A 23,168-nucleotide genomic window follows, 5' to 3' on the forward strand; every position below is an offset into this window, starting at 1 on the left:
CAAGGGTAGATATTTATCATTCAGACAATCACTGGATCATTGTTGGACAGTAACCTGGTCTGGAAAGTCATTTTGGTCAACAAGAGCATGTTTAAACGGGACTCTTTCTGTCTAACTTTATAGTTGAGAACAACAGATACTACATTCTAAAAGGAGGTGCTCGGACATGTAGGCTACCAATACAGGACTTGGAAAGATGTCCCAAACTACTTCTGCTACCTTCAAGCTAAGGTGCTCATTCCCCATCTCTGCACTGTATGAGACAAGGGAAACAATTCATGAGAGGACCCAATATTGAAAATCTTTTAGTTAGGGTTTTTTGAGGGTTCCTTCCAGAAAAACACATGTAGAACCTAATATGTATACCCCCAGAGTGTGGTGTGGAAACAGACTAGTCACTGATTCATGCCTAAAAATTCTAAAGGTTAATGGGCAGGAAGAGAGGCCTACTTTGTGTAATCTATTGGTCCAAGACATGTGACTTCAATGGGCCAAATGGACCAATGAAAGATAACCAGGTTTAAAAGGACTCTGACCATTGAAGCAATGAATGGATGAACAAAATATGGTATATACTTACAGTGGAATTTTGTTCAGCCTTAAAAAATAAGGAAATTCTGACTCAAGCTACAACATGAATGAACCTCGAAAACATTATGCTAAGTGAAATAAGTCAGTCACAAAAGGACAAATACTGTATGATTTTGCTTACACGAGGTATCTAGAGGAGTCAAGTTCATAGACATAAAGTGGAAGAGTGGCTGCCAAGGGCTGGAGAGGGGAATGAGGAGTTAGTGTTTCATGGGCACAGAGTTTTAGTTTGGGAAGAGCCAACAGTTCTGGAGATGGATGATGGTGATGATTGCACAACATTGCTAATGCACTAAATGCCGGTGAACTGTACAATTAAAAAGGGTAAACTTTATGTTGTGTTTATTTGACTACAATAAATAAAAGAGAAAAACAAAAATAGATCCTAAGAAAGAGGACTTCCTGAAGGAGATGATCCCCACAGAAAGAGGGTCTGCAGGGGCCACTGGAAACCAGGGCCTGAGAGAAGATTAAAACCTGTCAGTCAGGAGAGGTAAACCCACGCCAGGGACTGTCACCAAGAGATTCCTACCCCCCAGAATTCTCTGAAGAATTCATGAAAGCAGCTCACAATAAAAAGAGAATGTTGCTGCTTGACACAAGAGCACCTTGAAACCAGGTTAGGACAGCACCAGTCATGTAAGAGTTTGCTCTTTATCCTACTTCCATCTTGCTCCCTGCACCTGTCTTGGGAAGGAGGTGAAGTGAAGAAGAGTAAAGAAGCCCAGTGTGATCCTCTCCTGACTGTAGGCTTCTAATCCCAGGGAAGGGGAGGAGCTTGGAGGCTATTTAACATCTGAGCGTGTCAGAAGAGCCATGGAGGAGAGCCACAGAGTTCATCCAGGAGTAGGGAAGATTGGTTCAAGAGGATAGGTCTGAAGGAAGAGGGATGAAAAGGAATGGAGTGGCATTCTGTTGGCGTCCTATGAGTCTAGTTGTGTCCATCACCCAGTCAGAGAAAATTTTCTCCTTGGAGCTTAGGAGATTCCGCATGGCAGAATTATCTTCAGGAAGCCAGGTTGGCCCCTTAATCATCATCTCTGGAAATAGCCCAGGGGAGATGGTATCTGGGAGGAGATCTCCCCCAAAATAAATACATAGAAACAAAAGGAGAAAGGGAATACAGAGGCATGCTGTGCGGGTCTGTGGCCAGCAAGGCTGCACTGGTGACTGGAAATTAGGGATATGTCCCAGCACAGCCCAAGCTTTTCCCCTTTGGAATGCTAACATGGCTGACCAGAATAATTAGCTGTGGTTGCATGCATTCATTTATTCAATATACTTTTGTTGAGGACCACTATCTGTAAAGCACAGAAAGGAATAAAGAATACATAGGACATAATCACGTACTTCGATGTACACATGTTCTAAAGGAAATCATACAAACTCCCAATTAACTATAATCTAGGACAAAGAGAGGAACAAGTAAGCATGGGATTCGAAGACTTATAGGAAAGATTACATTTAAATTGAGCTTTGAACAACAGAACAACTTTGAGGGGAGACGGCATAATTGGACAGAGAACAACTGAAGTGGAGAGGGTGTTAAAGGGCACACGGCAGAGAAGCAGGTGACTGATTTGGAGACTACGAGGTAGCTGAGTTTTTTGTAAGTAGCATTGAATACTCTGAAAAGAGAAATGAGAGCCAGGGGTAGGAAGATAGTTTGGTATGAGCTTTCAAAGGGTCCAGAAGGCCAGGAAGTTTGTACTCTGATAGGTAATGCGGGAGTAATTTAGCATCTCTGAGTGAGTGAGTGATGCAATCTGAAATATGGTTTAGGAAGAACAGATAGATGGCTATTACAATTGCTCAGTCAAAGGGTAATGAAGCCCGTAAGTGGGATGGTTGCTGTGGCAGTTGGAAAGGAGGAAATGGATGGGAGAGACTTTGGGGAGGTAGGATAAATGGGGCTTGGCTCCTGATTACACTTGCCCTTTCCACACCCTCTGTCTGACCCTCATCCCTTCCCTCCTCTGATCATAGAAGGGTAGAAGGTGTCCCTTAATACACTGACTTATATTTTCTGGAAAATTTCTCATCAGTATCAGGCGAGGCTTCATTTGCATTTTCAATGAAAGACACCCCAAAGGACAATTCTTGGTGTTCAAAATGAAGAAGTGATATTCTGATTTACATTTGTACTGTATTTTCTGTCTTCTGGACTTTCAGGTGAAGTTACCCATTTTACCATAGGATTGTTACACTCAGAATATGTGAACATACATTAGTACACTTCCTGTGAAGCTCTTGGCACTCCGGTAGAGTGGAAATCAGGATAATAAAATTAGAGTTATTAAAAATGATAGTAAATTCCTCTCTTTGTTCCATTATTCAGCTTTAAGAGCATTTCTGCTCTCCAAGAGTCTTAGATTATTAGCTTTATATATTTAGGAAAAAGAACTTTAACAATAGAATTACATAACTAAATTATGAGAAATTAAGAAAAGCAGTCATCAAAATAATGGTGTTTTTTTTTTTTTAAAGATTTTATTTATTTGACAGAGAGATAGTGAGAGAGGGAACACAAGCAGGGGTAGTGGGAGAGGGAGAAGTAGGCTTCTCGCCAAGCAGGGAGCCTGATGTGGGACTCGATCCCAGGACCCTGGGATCATGACCTGAGCCGAAGGCAGACGCTTAACGACTGAGCCACCCAGGCACCCCAAAAATAATAGTGTTTTATAATTCAATTAATTGTTAAACAAAATCCAGACAATGTATTAGCCACTTCATTTTTTAAAGGCCAGAAAAGAAGAAAGTATATCGTATGTTCATATTGCTATTTTTTTGCCTTTTGTGGATTAGATTAAAATGAGCTGAAGTTGCCAGTAGGTGGCAACAGGGAAGGGACCCCTCGCCTGGCAGATCTTTTGGGGAGGCTTTGCCCTTGGTGATGTATAGCTTTTGAAGACCTCCACAGCTATTTTTGACATGGGAAAATTTGTATTTACACCCCCCAGACTTTTCTGTAGAAATCTAAAGGGCGATGGGAGCCACAGAAAATGGGCCTGCATTAAGTGAGCCATGGGGAGCAGGGGTGACGCTCTGGGATGCTCAGTGGTGGAACATGGGCATGCTGAGTATCTAGAAAATTAGGGATATGTTTTCAGCTCAAACATCAAGCAGGAAATGACCTTCCTCATTAAAAGGAGCAAAAAATTATACCTCTTCCCCAGCCCCTCAATCAGCGCAGTCTTATAGTAACTCTTGGGCTGAGCATGCAGAACTCAGTGCAGATTAAGGGGCAGCCTGTGCTCTGGTTAATAGACCAGGGAGCTTCTTTTCAGTGCTTACTGTAACTAAACACTCCCTAAGCACTTTCCCTGCATTGTTTCATTTAGCTGTTAAAACACCTCTTTTATCATACCCATTTAACATATGAAAAAACCGAGACTGAGAAGTTCAGTTGTCCAAGATCCAGAGCAACTGAACTGGGACGCAGTCCTAACTAGACTGAGCAGACCAATGGCGAAGACAAGGCTCTAAATCTGCCCACATTGCCTCTCGCTTAGATAAAGCCAGCAGCCTCCTTCTGCAGGGGATGTTGATACAGAGCAAGGTGTGCCTAATAGTGTACTTCTAGTGAGCTCTGAACCTTTTGGCAAGCATTCGTTAAGTAGCCTTCTGGGAGGGGGGAAAGATGTCAGAGGAGTAGGGGACCCTATTTCATCTGGTCCCCGGAATTGAGCTGGATATCTACCAGACCACTCTGAGCACCCACGAAACCAGCCTGAGATGTAAGAAGATCTGGATCTCTACAAACAGAATATCGCAGGCAGTTGATTTTGAGGTGGGAAGCGGGGAACTGTGATTCAGTGGGCAGATATCGGAGGATAAATGGCAGCGGGAGGGTGCTTGGCCGTGGGGATCCTACACTGCCAATGAGCGACAGCCTTGGGCACTGGGGACGGACAGACTCGCAGACCGGTAGCAGCGGGGGAAGGACTTTAGGGCAGCCCCCAGGGCGGAAAACCAAAGCGGCGGGGTCGCGCACACAAACTGGGAGCGGCTGGCGGTTTTAGAAGCACAAAGGGCAGAGACATGCTCCAATCTGGAGGCAGGACTGGGGGCGCTGCGGAGGGACGCACAACCCAGGACGCTGCAGTTTATAGCAGCACGGAGAGAAATGGAGACGGTGTGGCCTGGAGAGCTCACTGAAGAATAGACTGCGGTCTCTCTGCTCTGAGGCAGAGGGTTGGAAACGGTCTCTTCTGCTCTGACTCGCGGAAGAGACGCAGAAAGCCGCTAGGGAAAGCAGCCAGAGAACAAAAGCCCCCAAAACTGATTCCCACTGAGCCCATCCCCCACCACAGGGGGGCAGGGCAACTCCGCCCAAACAGGGTTGCCTGAGTAACAGCACAGCAGGCCCCTCCCCCAGAAGACAGGCTGGGAAAACAAGAGGCCAGCAACCCTAAGGTCCCAAGAAAACAGGTGCATCTTGCTTGGGTTCAGGTCAATAATTTGGACTCTATACATTCCCTCAAACACTCATCTACAGAATGACTAAAAGGAGGAGCCCCCAAAATAGAAAAGACTCAGAGATTCTGACTTATGCTACAGATTTACAAATGAATGCAGATATAACCAAGATGTCGGAGATGGAATTCAGGCTAGCAATTGTGAAGACAATGGCTAGAATGGAGAAATCAATTAATGACAACATAGAGTCTCTAAGGGCAGAAATGAAAGGTGAATTGACAGAACTTAAAAATGCTATCAATGAGATCCAATCCAATCTAGATAATCTAACAGCTAGGGTAACTGAGGCAGAAGAACGAATAAGCGACCTGGAAGACAATAGAATAGATAAAAAGGGAAAAGAGGAGGCCAGGGAAAAACAACTCAGAATCCATGAAAATAGAATCAGAGAAATAAGTGACACCATGAAGCGTTCCAATGTCAGAATAATTGGAATCCCGGAGGGAGTGGAGAGAGAGAGAGGACTAGAAGATGTATTTGAGCAAATCATAGCTGAGAACTTCCCTAATCTGGGGAATGGAACAAACATTCGCGTTCTAGAGGCAGAGAGGACCTCTCCCAATATCAAGGAAAACAGGCCAACACCCCAGCATGTCATAGTAAAACATGCAAATCTTAGAACCAAGGAAACCATCTTAAGGGCAGTTAGGGGGAAGAGATTCCTTACGTACAGAGGGAGGAACATCGGAATAACATCAGACCTATCCACAGAGACCTGGCAAGCCAGAAAGGCCTGGCAAGACATATTCAGGGTACTAAATGAGAAGAACGTGCAGCCAAGAATACTTTATCTGGCAAGGCTTTCATTTAGAATGGATGGAGAGATGCAGAGCTTCCATGACCGGCAGAAACTGAAAAAATATGTGACCACTAAGCCGGCCCTGAAAGAAATACTAAGGGGGGTTCTATAAAAGGAGAAAGACCCCAAGAGTGATATACAACAGAAATTTACAGGGACAATCTATAAAACCAACATCTTCACAGGCAACATGATGACAATTAATGCATATCTTTCAATAATCACTCTCAACATGAATGGCCTAAATGTTCCCATAAAACGGCACAGGGTTGCAGATTGGATAAAAAGACAGGACCCACCCATATGCTGTCTACAAGAGACTCACTTTGAACCTAAAGATACATCCAGACTGAAAGTGAAGGGATGGAGATCCATCTTCCATGCCAGCGGACCTCGAAAGAAAGCTGGGGTAGCAATTCTTATATCAGACAAATTAGATTTTAAACAAAAGTCTGTAATTAGAGACACAGAAGGACACTATATCATTCTTAAAGGGTCTATCCAACAAGAAGATCTAACAACTGTAAATATCTATGCCCCCAACATGGGAGCAGCCATCTACATAAGCCAACTGTTAACCAAAATAAAGAGTCATATTGATAACAATACATTAATTGTAGGAGACCTCAATACTCCACTCTCAGCAATGGACAGATCATCTAAGCAGAAAATCAACAAGGAAACAAGAGCTTTGAATGATACATTGGACCAGATGGACCTCATAGATATTTACAGAACATTCCACCCTAAAATAACAGAATACTCATTCTTCTCAAGCACACATGGAACTTTCTCCAGAATAGACCACATACTGGGTCACAAATCAGGTCTCAACCGATACCAAAAGATTGAGATTATTCCCTGCATATTCTCAGACCACAATGCTTTAAAACTGGAACTCAATCATAAGAAAAAATTTGGCAGAAATTCAAACACTTGGAAGCTAAAGACCACTCTGCTCAAGAATGTTTGGGTCAACCAGGAAATCAAAGAAAAACTTAAACAATTCGTGGAAATCAATGAGAATGAAAACACATCGGTCCAAAACCTATAGGATACTGCAAAGGTGGTCCTAAGGTCCTACATAGCCATCCAAGCCTCACTCAAAAAAATAGAAAAATCCCGAATTCACCAACTAACTCTATACCTTAAAGAACTAGAGAAAAAGCAACAAACGATGCCTATGCCACGCATTAGAAGAGAAATAATTAAAATTAGAGCAGAAATCAATGAATTAGAAACCAGAAACACAGTAGATCAGATCAACGAAACTAGAAGTTGGTTCTTTGAAAGAATTAGTAAGATCGATAAACCACTGGCCAGACTTATCCAAAAGAAAAGGGAAAGGACCCAAATTAATAAAATTATGAATGAAAGAGGAGAGATCACAACTAACACCAAGGAAATAGAAACAATTATTAGAAATTATTATCAACTATATGCCAATAAACTGAGCAATCTGGATGAAATGGAGGCCTTCCTGGAAATCTATAAGCTGCCAAGACTGAAACAGGAAGAAATTGACAACCTGAATAGGCCAATAACCAGTAACAAGATTGAAGCAGTGATCAAAAACCTCCCAAAAAACAAGAGTCCAGGACCCGATGGATTCCCTGGGGAGTTCTACCAAACATTCAAAGAAGAAATAATACCCATTCTCCTGAAGCTGTTTCAAAAAATAGAAACAGAAGGAAAACTTCCAAACTCATTCTATGAGGCCAGCATTACCTTAATCCCCAAACCAGGAAAAGACCCCATCAAAAAGGAGAATTTCAGACCAATATCCCTGATGAATATGGATTCCAAAATCCTCAACAAAATCCTAGCTAATAGCATCCAACAATACATTAAAAGGATCATCCACCACGACCAAGTGCGATTTCTCCCCGGGACACAAGGGTGGTTCAACATTTGCAAATCAATCAATGTGATAGAACACATTAATAAGAGGAGGGAGAAGAACCATATGGTCCTCTCAATTGATGCAGAAAAAGCATTTGACAAAATATAGCATCCTTTCCTGATTAAAACTCTTCAGAGTATAGGGATAGAGGGAACATTCCTCAAGTTCATAAAATCCATCTATGAAAAACACACAGCGAATATCATCCTCAATGGGGAAAAGCTGAGAGCCTTTCCCTTAAGATCAGGAACAAGTCAAGGATGCCCACTCTCGCCACTATAGTCAACATAGTACTAGAAGTCCTAGCCACAGCAATCAGACAACAAAAAGAAATAAAACGTATTCAAATTGGCAAAGAAGAAGTCAAACTCTCTCTTTTCGCAGACGACATGATACTTTATGTGGAAAACCCAAAAGACTCCATCCCCAAATTACTAGAACTCATCCAGCAATTCGGTAATGTGGCAGGATACAAAATCAATGCACAGAAATCAGTTGCTTTCTTATACACTAACAACGCAACTGTAGAAAGAGAAATTAGAGAAACGATTCCATTTACAATAGCACCAAAAACCATAAGATACCTCGGAATAAACCTAACCAAAGAGGTAAAGGATCTATACTGAAGGAACTACAGAACACTCATGAAAGAAATTGAAGAAAACACAAAAAGATGGAAAAATATTCCATGCTCATGGATCGGAAGGATAAACATTGTTAAAATGTGTATGCTACCCAGAGCAATCTATACCTTCAATGCTATCCCGATCAAAATTCCAATGACATTTTTCAAAGTGCTGGAACAAACAATCCTAAAATTTGTATGGAATCAGAAAAGACCCCGATTTGCCAAGGAAATGTTGAAAAAGAAAAACAAAGCTGGGGGCATCACACTGCCCGATTTCAAGCTATATTACAAAGCAGTGATCACCAAGACAGCATGGTACTGGCAAAAAAACAGACATATAGACCAATGGAACAGAATGGAGAACCCAGATATGGACCCTCCACTCTGTGGTCAAATAATCTTTGACAAAGCAGGAAAGAACATGCAATGGAAAAAAGATAGTCTCTTCAATAAATGGAAAATTGGACAGCCACATGCAGAAGAATGAAACTCGACCATTCTCTAACACCATTCACAAAGATAAACGCAAAGTGGATGAAAGACCTCAATGTGAGACAGGAATCCATCCAAATCCTAGAGGAGAACATAGGCAGTAACCTCTTTGACATCGCCCACAGCAACTTCTTTCAAGATACATCTCCAAAAGCTAGTGAAACAAAAGCAAAAATGAATTTTTGGGACTTCATCAAGATAAAAAGCTTCTGCACAGCAAAGGAAACAGTCAACAAAATAAAGAGGCAACCCACAAAATGGGAGAAGATATTTGCAAATGACACTACAGATAAAGGGCTGGTATCCACGATCTATAAAGAACTTCTGAAACTCAACACCCAAAAAACAAATAATCAAGTCAAAAAGTGGGCAGAAGATATGAAAAGACACTTCTCTGAAGAAGACAAACAAACGGCTAACAGACACATGAAAAAATGTTCATCATCATTAGCCATCAGGGAAATCCAAAACAAAACCACATTGAGATACCACCTTACAGCAGTTAGAATGGCAAAAATGGACAGGGAAAGAAACAACAGATGTTGGAGAGGTTGTGGCGAAAGGAGAACCCTCTTACACTGTTGGTGGGAATGCAAGTTGGTACAGCCACTTTGGAAAATAGTGTGGAGGTTCCTCAGCAATTTAAAAATAGAGCTACTCTATGACCCAGTAATTGCATTCCTGGGTATTTACCCCAAAGACACAGATGTAGTGAAAAGAAGGGCCATATGCACCCCAATGTTCATAGCAGCAATGTCCGCAATAGCCAAACTGTGGAAAGAGCCGAGATGCCCTTCAACAGATGAATGGATAAAGACGATGTGGTCCATATATACAATGGAATATTATTCAGCCATCAGAAAGCATGAATACCCAACTTTTACATCAACATGGATGAGACTGGAGGAGATTATGCTAAATGAAATAAGTCAAGCAGAGAAAGTCAATTATCATATGGTTTCACTTATTTGTGGAACAAGGAATAGCATGGAGGACATTAGAAGAAAGAAGGGAAAAATGGCGGGGGGGAATTGGAGGGAGAGATGAACCATGAGAGACTATGGACTCTGAGAAACAAACAGGGTTTTAGAGGGGAGGGGCGAGGGGGGATTGGTTAGCCCATTGATGGGTATTAAGGAGGGCACGTACTGCATGGAGCACTGGGTGTTATACGAAAACAATGGATCGTGGATCACCACATCAAAAACCAATGATGTATTGTATGGTGACTAACGTAACATAATAAAATTAAAAAAAAAAAAAAAAGAAGAAGTAGCCTTCCCAGAGAATAGGGAAAATATTTACTTTCAGAGAATGCACCAAGGTGGTATTTTTATTAAAAATGCCTGGGGTGCTGTGGAGGGGATGCTTGGGTGGCTCAGTCAGTTAAGTGTCTCCCTTCGGCTCAGGTCATGATCTCAGGGTCTTGGAATTGAGCCCCGCATTTGGGCTCCCACTCAGTGGGGAGTCTACCTCTTCCTCTCCCTTTGCCCCTTCCCCTGCTCGTGTGCTCTCTCTCTCTCAAATAAATAAAATCTTAAAAAAATAAAAATGTCTGGGAGAAAGGATTCTTAAAAGACAAGAGAATGTTGTGTTGTCTCTCAAGAGTCTCCTGAACATGCCGGAAGAAATGTATTCACATTACCTCTCCAGGCCATGAAATATGCGTGCTCGCTTTCTGGGGAGGGAAAGGCTTCTAGGGTTGTTATTGTCACTGGGGGCTGTGGGATGGATTACTTTTCTTCATTCTTGTTGCCAGGTGAAAAAACACACTGCAAAAAGATTACATATATATAATATACATTTAGTATATATTATATATATAATTCCTATATATATATGAATATGAACATATATATACATATATATGAATGGGAAGGCTACATTTAGACAAAGATCTTCTTGTGCAAGATCAAGCAGAAAAAACTGAAGAGAATAAGTAAAAAATGAAACACAAGCAGAAGAAGAACCTGACCAGATCCAAGTAGGGAATCTTTCCTTAGCCACACCAAAAAAAGAGGAGAGGGTCATCCCAGGTCCTTGGGGATGAAGGACGGAGATGATAGAAGGATAGCAATGCATGTGGTTCTGTCCCCTCTGGCTTGTATGTCCTCTCTCTCCTCTGTTATGTTACTGTTGTTATTATTATTAGTCATCATTATTATTTTACCTTAAAATATTTGCTGGATTATTTACATTCCTATAAAGTAGCTTAAATCCTTTACTGGAATAGGCTGGTTATAAATACAGACTTTTAATAGAAATATTCACATAAAATTATATTATTCATACCCATCTATAGTATTTATAAATACATAAATTTAAAAAATATATATATATTCATTCAAAAGTTAATGCATACATGTAGATTTCATTCCAGAGTTTGGGTTTAGTAGCTCTCAACAAATCATCTTTTGTCTTCATAAAGCCCTGAGATAAGAAATCCTTCCAGATATTCTTGCATATGGATTCCTGGGTGAGGAATGGATTCCCCCCCCACCCCCCCATCATTAGAGATCAGAGTTTGGTATCTAGTGAGGTAGGAGTTGAGCAGAGTGGGGAGGGATGAACCAAGATGGCAACACCAGAGTTGTGACAGGGGAGGCACACAGAACATACAACCACACATACAAGCAACTTCTGAAAGGGTGAGACTGCCATGAGGCCCAGACTTGGACTGGAAATTTGGGAGTGTCAGTAATAATTTTTGTGTGTAAGGATGGAAGGTATCTGAGTTACACAAACAAGAGGGTGTTCACTATGAACCCAAATGAGCACTTCACAGCTGAGGAGACTGTGGCTGTGGTAGTACTTTCTAGGCAATGGGAACTGTGGCTCCTTGGGGTCCGGTGGCGACTAGGTCATGGTGCCAGTGAGAGTGCTGCCTCTCATTGGTGAATGGCAGCTCTAGTTTCAACCCACGGATTCTACTCCCTTCTCAAGGGGATGAAGATCCACCAGGGGGCGGTGAGGAGCTCGAATGTGGGTGTATAGGAGCTGTTCTGTGCGAGAAGTATAAGATGACAGGATGAAATAGAGTTTGTGGGACTAGTGTATAGTGTGTCCTTTTCACAGTTGCAGAAACTAAAGTTTTTAAAGAAACTAAAGCTGGCTGAGGCAACTCTGTGGAGGTCGAAATTTGAAGATGGTGAAAGAGTCATGACATTTGCTGTTCAAAATTCCTGTCCTCTTTTCTTTCTTACAATCTATGGTGATTTCTCGGGAATAAACATATTACTGCAAGTAATAATGTGGCGATTATTGGTATTACTATAATTTTATTGATGGAGTTTTAAAATCTCATGTATCATCTCATTTAATTCTCACAACTGAGGTAGGTGACAGAGCTAGGATGTTCATGGTTCAATTAAGGGTAGAAAAGTTTTTGGTAAAGAAGTAATTTTATGTCTTTAAACCTTAAATCAAAGTGCTGCCGGTACGACTGTGTTACCTACTTATCCTCTCCCTTAGTTTTATCTTTCTACCAATATCTTGCTTGGTACACAGAATATTTTGAAGATTGCACATCTATTATATTATGCTGTTCTAGATGATGTCAGACATTATGTGATATTTTTTCTGCCCTACTTAATAAGTATTTCACAGATATAAAAAGAATCTTTGATAATAGTTACAGAAGTTGGGGAAAACAATAGGTCTTAGGTCAAAACAAGCTGGGATTCTGCAAATCAATCAATATGATACAATACATTAATAAAAGAAAGGACAAGAACCATATGATCCTCTCAATAGATGCAGAAAAAGCATTTGACAAAGTACAGCATCCTTTCTTGATTAAAACTCTTCACAGTGTAGGAATACAGGGAATATGTCAGTATCATAAAAGCCATATACAAAAAGCCCACAGTGAATACCATTTCAATGGGGAAAAACTGAGAGCTCTTCCCCAAGGTCAGGAACATGGCATGGATGTTCAGCCTCACCACTGCTGTTCAACATAGTACTAGAAGTCTTAGCCTCAGCAATCAGACAACAAAAAGAAATAAAGGCATCTGAATTGACAAAGAAGAAGTCAACCTCTCACTCTTTGCAGATGACATGATACTCTATGTGGAAAACCCAAAAGACTCCTCCCCAAAATTGCTAGAACTCTTACAGGAATTCAGCAAAGTGACAGGATATAAAATCTGCACAGAAATCAGTTGCATTTCTATACACTAACAATGAGACAGAAGAAAGAGAAATTAAGGAATTGATCCCATTTATAATTTACCAAAAACCATAAGATGCCTAGGAATAAACCTAACCAAAGAGACAAAGGATCTGTACCCAGAAAACTAGAGAACACTCCTAAAAGAAATTGAGGAAGACACAAAGAAATGGAAAAACATTCCATGCTCCTGGATTGGAAGAATAAATATTTTTAAAATGTCAATGCTACCTAGAGCAATCTATACATTCAATGCAATCCCTATCAAAATACCATCAACCTTTTTCACAGAGCTGGAACAAATAATCCTAAAATTTGTATGGAACCAAAAAAACCCCGAATAGCCAAAGGAATGTTGAAAAAGAACACCAAACCTGGTGGCATCACAATGCCAGACTTCAAGCTCTATTACAAAGCTGTCATCATCAAGACAGTATGGTACTGGCACAAAAACAGACACATAGATCAATGGAACAGAATAGAGAACCCAGAAATGGACCCTCAACTCTATGGTCAACTAATCTTTGACAAAGCAGGAAAGAATGTCCAATGGAAAAAAGAGTCTCTTTAACAAATGGTGTTGGGAAAACTGGACAGCCACATGCAGAAGAATGAAACTGGACCATTTCTTTACACTGTACACAAAAATAGACTCAAAATGGCTGAAAGACCTAAATGTGAGACAGGAATCCATCAAAATCCTAGAGGAGAACACAGACAGCAACCTCTGTGACCTCAGCTGCAGCAACTTCTTGCTAGACATGTCTCCAAAGACAAGGGACGCAAGGGCAAAAATGAACTATTGGGACTTCATCAAGATAAAAAGCTTTTTGCACAGCAAAGCAAACAGTTGACAAAACCAAAAGACAACTGACAGAATGGGAGAAGATATTTGCAAATGTCTTATCAGATAAAGGGCTAGTATCCAAAATCTATAAAGAACTTATCAAACTCAACACCCAAAGAACAAATAATCCAATCAAGAAATGGGCAGAAGACATGAACAGACCTTTCTCCAAAGAAAACATATGGATGGCCAACAGACACACGAAAAAATGTTCGACATCCGCCGGCATCAGGGAAATCCAATCAAAACCACAATGAGATACCACCTCACACCAGTCAGAATGACTAAAATTAACAAGTCAGGAAATGACAGATGTTGGCAAGGATGCGGAGAAAAGGGACCCTTCCTACACTGTTGGTGGGAATGCAAGCTGGAGCAGCCATTCTGGAAAACAGTGTGGAGATTCCTCAAAAAGTTGAAAAGAGAGCTACCGTACGACCCAGCAATTGCACTACTGGGTATTTACCCCAAAGATACAAATGTAGTGATCCGAAGGGGCACGTGCATCCCAATGTTTATGGCAGCAATGTCCACAATAGCCCAACTGTGGAAAGAACCGAGATGTCCATCGACAGATGAGTGGATAAAGAAGATGTGATATATATATCACATACACACACACACACACACACACACAGGAATACTACTCAGCCATCAACAAAAATAAAATCTTGCCATTTGCAACAACGCGGTTGGAACCAGAGGGTATTATGCTAAGAGAAATAAGTCAATGACAGAGAAAGACAAGTATCATATGATCTCACCCATATGTGGAATTTAAGAAACAAAACAGAGGATCATAGGGAAGAGAGGAAAAAATAAAACAAGATGAAATCAGAGAGGGAGACAAACCATAAGAGTCTTAATCATAGGAAACAAACTGAGGGTTGCTGGAGGGAAGAGAGGTGGGGGTATGGAGTAACTGGGGGATGGACATTAAGGAGGGCATGCGATGTAATGAGCAGTGGGCATTATATAAGACTGATGAGTCACTGACCTCTACCTCTGAAAGTATTAATATGTTATTTGTTAATTAATTGAACTTAAATAATAAAAAATGCTATAGCTACTTGCGGCTAAAAAAAAATGATGGGTTTGAAGCAGAATACTTTTAAATCTTTAAGTTTCTGTTCTAATGTTGTAAGTAGAGTTTACTGTCTTAGTACTTTAAAAGAGCATTATACCATTTGAGACAAGAAACAAGCTGGGATCCAGGGAGAACTATTTTGGGACTTAGTCTGAGGTGAGATGCAGTTTAGGTCTGGGGAATAGGTCGGAGTTCTCGGTGGGAGGTGTACGTGTTTGTGGCGGGGGAGTTGGAGAATGACAGGAGCAGCTTCCCCCACCTGGGTCACATATCTTCACAGTGAAGGGTTCTTCTATGGTAAGAAAAGTTGTGAATTTCCAGACTACCTATACGTATTCAAAATAAGTTCAAAATGCATTTAATTTTAAATAAATCCTAACAAATTGTTTTTGCATCATCACTTTTAATAAACCTAACACATAAAATCTATATCTAACTGTGCAACATATGGATGGTCTTCAAGGAATCTGTGAACTCCCCAAAATTGTATGCAAAATTGTGTGCATAGGTGCATTGTTCTAGAGAGGGTCTGTGGCTTTCATCAAATTCAAACACATGACTCTAAAATAATTAAAGCCCAATGAATAGGTAATTAAAAATTGAGAAATTAGTCCCATAACAAGGACCTTTTTTCTCTCATAAAATTAGGGCTTTTAAGCATATGATTTGGACATAAATACTGACTTACATCAAGAGCCACGGACTGCTTGGCCCAAGACTTCTTCACTTGATCATACATAATTGTGTTGTTGATGCCCAGGCCACAGAAGATGACAAAAGCCTAGGAAAGAGAAAGCCCACTAATTAAAAATTGCAATAACTCATTGGTATAATCTAATATGAAAGCAAGCAGTCATCAGAAATGGGTCTGAAAATATAATTTTATTGTACACAGAGGTAGGCCTTGGGGAAATATGCACATTAAAATTCTTAATTACTGTTGTCATGTAACAACTTTATAGCTCCTATTGCACATGAGAAAAAATTATTAACATAATGTCATGGTGAAGAAATGACTATAAATTTAAAAACATACTTACAGTCTTACCAAATGTGTTCTTAATTTATTTAGGTCACGGACTGGTTTTACTACTTCCATTCCATTAAACTAAAGCACCCTCTTTTAGTGGCTAGGCTATAAAATATTTTGGTGAGGAAACCAAGTGAGCGTACCCATGAGGTAAATGTTATTAAGAGGAAGAAAGATCTAGAACCAGTTAGTAAAGAAGCTGTGAGGTATTCTCTCCTAGAGAAAAAATAATCATGGGGTTTTCATGTTGGCTACTTTGTTGGTGCAAAGTTTACAAGGATGCCTGTTCAAGGCCAACCCTTCCAGCTAGAGGACAGACTGGAATAAAGGGAAGCTTGAAAACACAAGAAAGGAGATGGCCTTGCTGCAGAGCTGGCTGGCGGTCTTGTGACTTAGACATACTCTTGACAGATTTTGGCAAGCTGCAACCAGGAGACTATTGGTGACTCAGCCCTAGCCTTTGGTTCACAAATTTATTTTCTTACCTCAAAAAGTCGTTGATCTGCATCATCAAAAGCTTTCCCGTCAAGTCTATTTAACACTTGAGCCACTCCTGTGGGAAGAGTTTGGTTGACGTGGTCATTTTTAGCACTGGCCATTGTATTACTATAATATAATAAAGCCCAGCTGACTCAATGACTCCCTTAGGTAACTTCAGACACTCAGTTTAATCCCTGGTCTTCCCACTGCCTGCTGTCGCCATGGGACAGATCTGAGGTACAGCGATACAGTCTATCTTCGAGGCTGTGATATCCAAACCGGGTCACAGTGAAGCCTGGAGTTCTAATGGGCATCAGTCTGATGCCTTGAAAATGGTTTTCAAGATGACTGTGCACAGTGACTCGGATATATCTGACAAATATACACACTCATATATACATATATGCAATTAGATATACCACTGAGTATTAATAACTGTGTGTATATACATATGTGTGTCTACATATATTTATGTAATTTTTTATGTTTTCAATTCCGTGGAACACAGTGCTTGAGCGAGGCGGGATGACATTGTGATTAAGAACATGGGCTCTGGTGTCACACTGTCTCAGGTCACATTTCAACGCCACCATCAGCTGTTACCTTGAACAAGTTACCTAACTTTTTTAGCACTGAAAATCCTCATCTGTAAAATGGGGATTAAAATGTTCACTGTCTCAGAGGGTTATGAAGATGAAATGAGATAATGTTTGAATGTTTTAAAGCATATTGCTCCGGGGCACCTGGGTGGCTCAGTCGGTTGGGCAGCTGCCTTCGGCTCAGGTCATGATCCCAGAGTCCTGGGATCGAGTCCCACATTGGGCTCCTTGCTCCGCAGGGAGCCTGCTTCTCCCTCTGCCTGCCTCTCCCCTGCTTGTGCTCTCTCCCTCTCTCTTTCTCTCTCTCTGTCAAAAAAATAAATAAAATCTTAAAAAAAAAAAAAAAAAAGCATATTGCTCCACATGGAGTGAACATTCAAGAAATGTGGGGGATTGTGGCGCAGTTAACCTTCAAAGCAAAGTTAGATCTGCTGCCCTCTACCGATGGGGTACACACACTTCTAACAAACTTAATTCCTATGTACTTCCTCTTTCCAAAGTTCATTTCCAGCATTGTACCAGATGTTTTGGGGCAAGACTCTCAAAACATACAACTCTAACCAGAAAAACTGAACAATCTTGAAAAACATTCTCCTGTGTCCCCATTTGGTACAAACAAAAAATAGCCATAATTCTAAAGCATACCTGTGTTTTTTAAAACACCTACATTCCCACTAGGGAAGTAAGTCATCATATGCTAGAAGACACATATAATGACGTATATAATGAAACACAAATCTTTAGCGTGTAATAGGCAAACTGCAGTCTTAATCTGGAAAGAATAACAGATGTTTACTGTTACGAATGAAAGCTAGGACCGTATTTGAGATTGCCATTGGACATCAACAGATAGCACAGAAACAGTGTTTCTTATGCACTTTCTCTTATCTCTAAACTTAAATATACTTAAAACTATACATGATGCAATTCAACACTTTGTACTAGGGGCTCGAATCCCCAACTCTTAGAACATTCTTTATGTTCATTAATGTACCAATATTTTTCTGCAAATTAAGCGAACTGATGAAAAAAATTCTGTTACAGTTCAAGTCTTGACAATATTTACAGTATACTAAATCCTCTGATAAGTAGCAGTGTCCTACAGTTTAACAGACAATGTTGGAGGGAAGCAAAGAAAGGCAAATGCACTAGTTACCTTGTGTCTCTTGGAAAAAAACCCATGTTTTAATTATGTTTCAATAATTTTAATGCCTCCACTCTTTATGACTTCTCTACTTTACCCACTGACTTCTTTCTTGGGCTTGATACTTTCCTGACAGAGGTTCTGAGGGGAGGGAAAGGAGCAAAGGAGGGAGAAAAAACTTGGAAGCTGCTTTGGCCCACAGTTCTGTTATTCTGGGTCAAGTATAACCTATTTCAGAATCATCCAGACAGAAAGATACATGCTCTGTATATGTCTAATAATGCATGTTCTTTTTCCTTTGCATGTACTCCCTGTGTAAAAGCATAGATGGAAAATACAGATGTAGTGGGAAAATCTGTATAGGAGTAGGAGGCCTGACTTGTAATCCTGCTACTAACATTCTGTGACTTTATTCTGGTCTTTGTGTGATTCCGCCATCCCACCTCAATTTCCCCAAGGTAAGATAGGAGAGCTGTATTAGTTGATTTCTGAGATCCCCTCCAACTTCAGAATTATTGGTCTTTGGTTAAAAGAATAAATCTTTGTTCGTTGTTCAGGTTAATGTCAATTCATTAGGAGTCTGCACTTACGAAATTACATGAAAGAATGAAACATAGGTCGATGAGTCCTGGACATAAAGAGGGGAGCAGGTATCACTTCTTGGCCTTTTTGCTAAGATCAAGTGTAAAAAAGATATGGTGTATTTTAAAGTAAATTTGTCTTTCTTTATACAAGAAGGTTGCACTGGGGCACCTGGGTGGCACAGTCGGTTAAGCATCCAACTCTTGGTTTTGACTCAGGTCGTGATCTCAGGGCCATGAGACTGAGCCTTGCATCGGCTCCACGCTCAGCATGGAGTCTGTGTAAGTTTCTCTCTCCCTCTGCCCCTCACCCGCCCCCCCAAATGAAAAAAAAATGAAAAAAGAAAAAGAACTTTAAACTATTTAGGTAATACCTTACCAATTATTTGGTGGTTGCTATTCCAAATAGGGACGCAGAGAACAGATCTTATATGAAACCCTGATATCTGGTCAGCCTAGGATATGAGAAAGTAATTAATTAAAATTAAACATTATTTACCCATTTCTGACTTACAGCTTACCACTCTTCATAACAGACATTTAAAAATAGCTTTTAAAAAGACACATTATAATCTCTTTTTAAATGCAGACACTCACCTGCCTCTTTTAATTTAAAGCATCACAATAGATATCCTAAGGAGATCAAGCCCCAACCACATATGAATCAACCAAAAGACCCCCACACCAATGCTACCTCCCCCAATCCCTGTAGCCACGGAGAGCTGGATGTAAAACTCTTGATCATGATCATACCACCAGACAAAAATTCTAGCAACAGTTTCTGTTCTGAATATTTAAAATATTTTAATTAAACTAGTGGTCAATATTTCTCTTTGTTTGGGCATATCTGTTAGTAAAAATGTTTTGAGATTATAATGCTGCCATATGCATGTATACTTTTAATACTCTTTCTATATATATATATATATATATATATATATATATACACACATATATATATTTATACATATATATATATTTTAATTTTATTATGTTATGTTAGCCACCATACAATACATTATTAGTTTTTGATGTGGTGATCCACGATCCATTGCTTTCCTATAACACCCAGTGCTCCATGCAGTACGTGCCCTCCTTCATACCCATCACGGGGCTAACCAATCTCCCCTCCCCCCTCCCCTCTAAAACCCTGTTGTTTCTCAGGTCCATAGTCTCTCATGGTTCATCTCTCCCTCAGACTTCCTCCCCCTTCATTTTTCCCTTCCTTCTCCTAATGTCCTCCATGCTATTCCTTATGTTCCACAAATAAGTGAAACCATATGATAATTGACTTTCTCTGCTTGACTTATTTCACTTAGCATAATCTCTTCCAGTCCCATCCATGTTGATGTAAAAGTTGGGTATTCATCCTTTCTGATGGCTGAGTAATATTCCATTGTATATATGGACCACATCTTTTTCCATTCATCTGTTGAAGGGCATCTCGGCTCTTTCCACAGTTTGGCTATTGCAGACATTGCTGCTATGAACATTGGGGTGCATATGGCCCTTCTTTTCACTACATCTGTGTCTTTGGGGTAAATACCCAGTAGTGCAATTGCTGGGTCATAGGGTAGCTCTATTTTTAAATTTTTGAGGAACCTCCACACTGTTTTCCAAAGTGGCTGTACCAACTTGCATTCCCACCAACAAATGTTGGAGAGGTTGTGGAGAAAGGGGAACCCTCTTACATATATTTTTTTTTAAGAGAGGGAGATTGAGCACACCTGAGTGGGGGTAGGAGGGTGGGGAGAGAGAGAGAGAATCTTAAGCAGGCTCCATGCCCAGTGGGCTCGATCTCACGACCCTGAGATCATGACCTGAGCCAAAATCAAGAGTCAGACGCTTAACCGACTGAGCCACCTAGGTGCCCCAATACTCTATATTTTTAACATCACTAATTTACTATATATATTATAAAATCATATACAAAAAATTGAAGTTGCAAAAATATATGATAAATGTAGAGGTTCAGAGATCTTTCTATACTCTAGCAGACTGTCAGATGATATATTTAAAATAGGAAGATATAATTACTAGGATCAAAAACCATCATTCAGTAATAAGCTCCACTTAATATTAAAACCAATGGTCCATATCTAACTGTTAGGTAAGAGCTACTAAAGACTGATAGGGTGTTGGTGAATTCATATGACCTTAATATCTCATGAGAAAGGTTAACCTGTCATCCCAATACTATAGGGAAAAAAAAAAGACATCAAGGTTTTAGATCATGGTTATTGGGGAAATAAAGGCACTCTTTTTCTACAATATTCATTGTAGAAATTAAGTGCTACATATTTTAAACATTTGAAATTGGAAGTTCATTTACACACCTAAATTTTATGTTTAGATTGTTTTGGTTTTTCTCTGAGAAATTAATTTTCCAGATATCTTCTATTCTTGATACCAGCATGTTCATTTCTTTTTTTAAAGTATTTGTTTGGTTTTGCTCAAGAAATCTTTCCCTACTCCTAGCTCATGAAGATATTCTCCAATTCTTTTCCTAGAATCTTTGTTGTTTTAGCTTTCACGTTTAGATTTGCAATCAAACTGAAAGTGATTTTCGAGAATAGTGTGAGCTAAGAGTCAAGACTCTTCTAACATATATTTATTTACCACCTCCTATGCACCAGACACATGGCTGGGTTTGGAGGATATAAAAATGAATTTAAACAGTTGTGTGAGGAGCTCACAGTGTAGTAAAAATAGAAATAGTTAAGATAAAATAAGTGTCCAAGTAAAGCAATTTCAAAATACTATAGAAAAGCCAGCAACCCTTTTTAGAGAAATTAAGAGTAGCTTTAGATCCTTATAAGTGGGTCTTCAAGGACAGTGATGGCGCTGATGATGCTGAGCTAATGTTTCCTGGATGTTCAGTTCCTGTCAGGCACTGGGTTCAGCACCTTCACATGCATTATCTCATATACTTATTAAAACAACCCTACAGGTAGGTCCTGTTCACTTCCTCCCTCTCAGATAAGACTCAGAGAGATTAACTGCCTTGAAAGTGGAGAGACTGGTTCAAAGGAAGTCAGGCAATAACAAACACATCCATCAAAGTTATCTTCCGAAAGAAACAAAGTGGTTTTCTTTCTTTCCCTCCAGCTGAAGTCTGACTCAACAGCAATGCTAGTGAGCAGGAAGAGGAGGAGGTGGATTGGACAGTGGTCTGGGAGGCATCAGCTACAGACTGGGGCTAGCTGCAGCAGCGCTAGAATGTCTGGGTCTGTTTTGTTCTGCTGAGGGTCATACCCAGTGGTCGGTAGTCCCAAGCCAGCACGGAGCAGGAGGTACGGTTGCCTCTGCCAACTCGGGGACAGCCATAGCCCCACGCTAACCTCTCCTAGGAGATCTGCAGCAGCTGAGGCACGAGGTCGCAGTGCAAGAAAACAAGGACATGCAGTGAGTGAAAGAAACAAGGAGAGACAGCTTGAGAGGCTGGTGGTGAGGAAAAACAAACCTTAAGCTGTTTATCAGTGAAATAAGAGAGAATTTTGTTTACCAAAAATTATTATAATTCCCCCAAAGAATTTTCTATTCTGGGGAGGTTCTCCCATCCCTGCCAAGGATAACATGGAAATTTCTGGGTTGAGGAAGAGTGGCTGGAGTTCCCTGATGTGGGGAACGCAGGAAGTCTGAGCAAAATGAGTTCAAGTTCCAGTTGGGAAGGTGGTGGAGAGAAGAAGGAGCTGAGGCACTCACCTCGGAGTCATCAGCCTCTGGTTTGGACTAAGTGAGTAAAATCATCAAGGAAGAACTTGTGCAAGGAAAAGACGAAAAGGATGAAAACTGAACCTGAGGGGACATGGTATTTTGGGCAGAATGAAGAAGGTGGGGTCAGCGCCGGGGAAGAAAAAGAACTCCAAAGCTCATAACCTCAAGGCTTTGTAGCATTTCTATTGTGTGAATACACTGCCACAACCTTTCCAGAAACAGATTTATTGATGTGTATCCAGAGTCTAAAAAGTATAAATACCCTTTGACCCATCAATTCCTGTGTCTAGAAATTTATTCTATGGTAGTTATTATAGCTTTACACAAAAGTTTACATATAAAGGTGTAAACCATAGGATTACTAATGATAATGCTATTTTAGAAATAACCTGAATACTCAACTGGAGGGATTTGGTTAAGTAAAGCATAGCACATCTATACAATGGAATATTATCCATCTAATTTAAATCATGCTATAGAAGAATATTTGTTAAACGTGGAAAATTTTAATATATTAAGTGATAACTGTGGGCGTCTGTAGGTATAAAAACACTTATCATATACATTGGAAAATCCTGGAAATATAACCACAATAGTCCCCTCTGAATTGTTTGCCTATG

At 40.2% G+C, this 23,168-nt stretch overlaps 1 protein-coding gene across 1 annotated transcript in view; it reads right to left on the reverse strand.

The window, feature by feature from the left end:
• The window catches only part of PDE11A (phosphodiesterase 11A), a 397,322-nt gene that overhangs the window by 159,984 nt on the left and 214,170 nt on the right, over positions 1-23,168 (reverse strand). Inside the window, exons 7-9 of the mRNA XM_064586747.1 lie at positions 19,211-19,286; positions 16,513-16,580; positions 15,686-15,778 (exon numbers count right to left, since the gene is read on the reverse strand). Of these exons, the coding sequence (XP_064442817.1) occupies positions 15,686-15,778; positions 16,513-16,580; positions 19,211-19,286 (237 nt within the window). The remainder of the gene's footprint in view (positions 1-15,685; positions 15,779-16,512; positions 16,581-19,210; positions 19,287-23,168) is intronic.

The sequence above is a fragment of the Mirounga angustirostris genome, unplaced genomic scaffold (genome assembly GCF_029215605.1).
Source record: "Mirounga angustirostris isolate CCGP_5_RB_7025 unplaced genomic scaffold, mMirAng1.0.hap1 SCAF_3, whole genome shotgun sequence".
NCBI lineage: Eukaryota > Metazoa > Chordata > Mammalia > Carnivora > Phocidae > Mirounga > Mirounga angustirostris.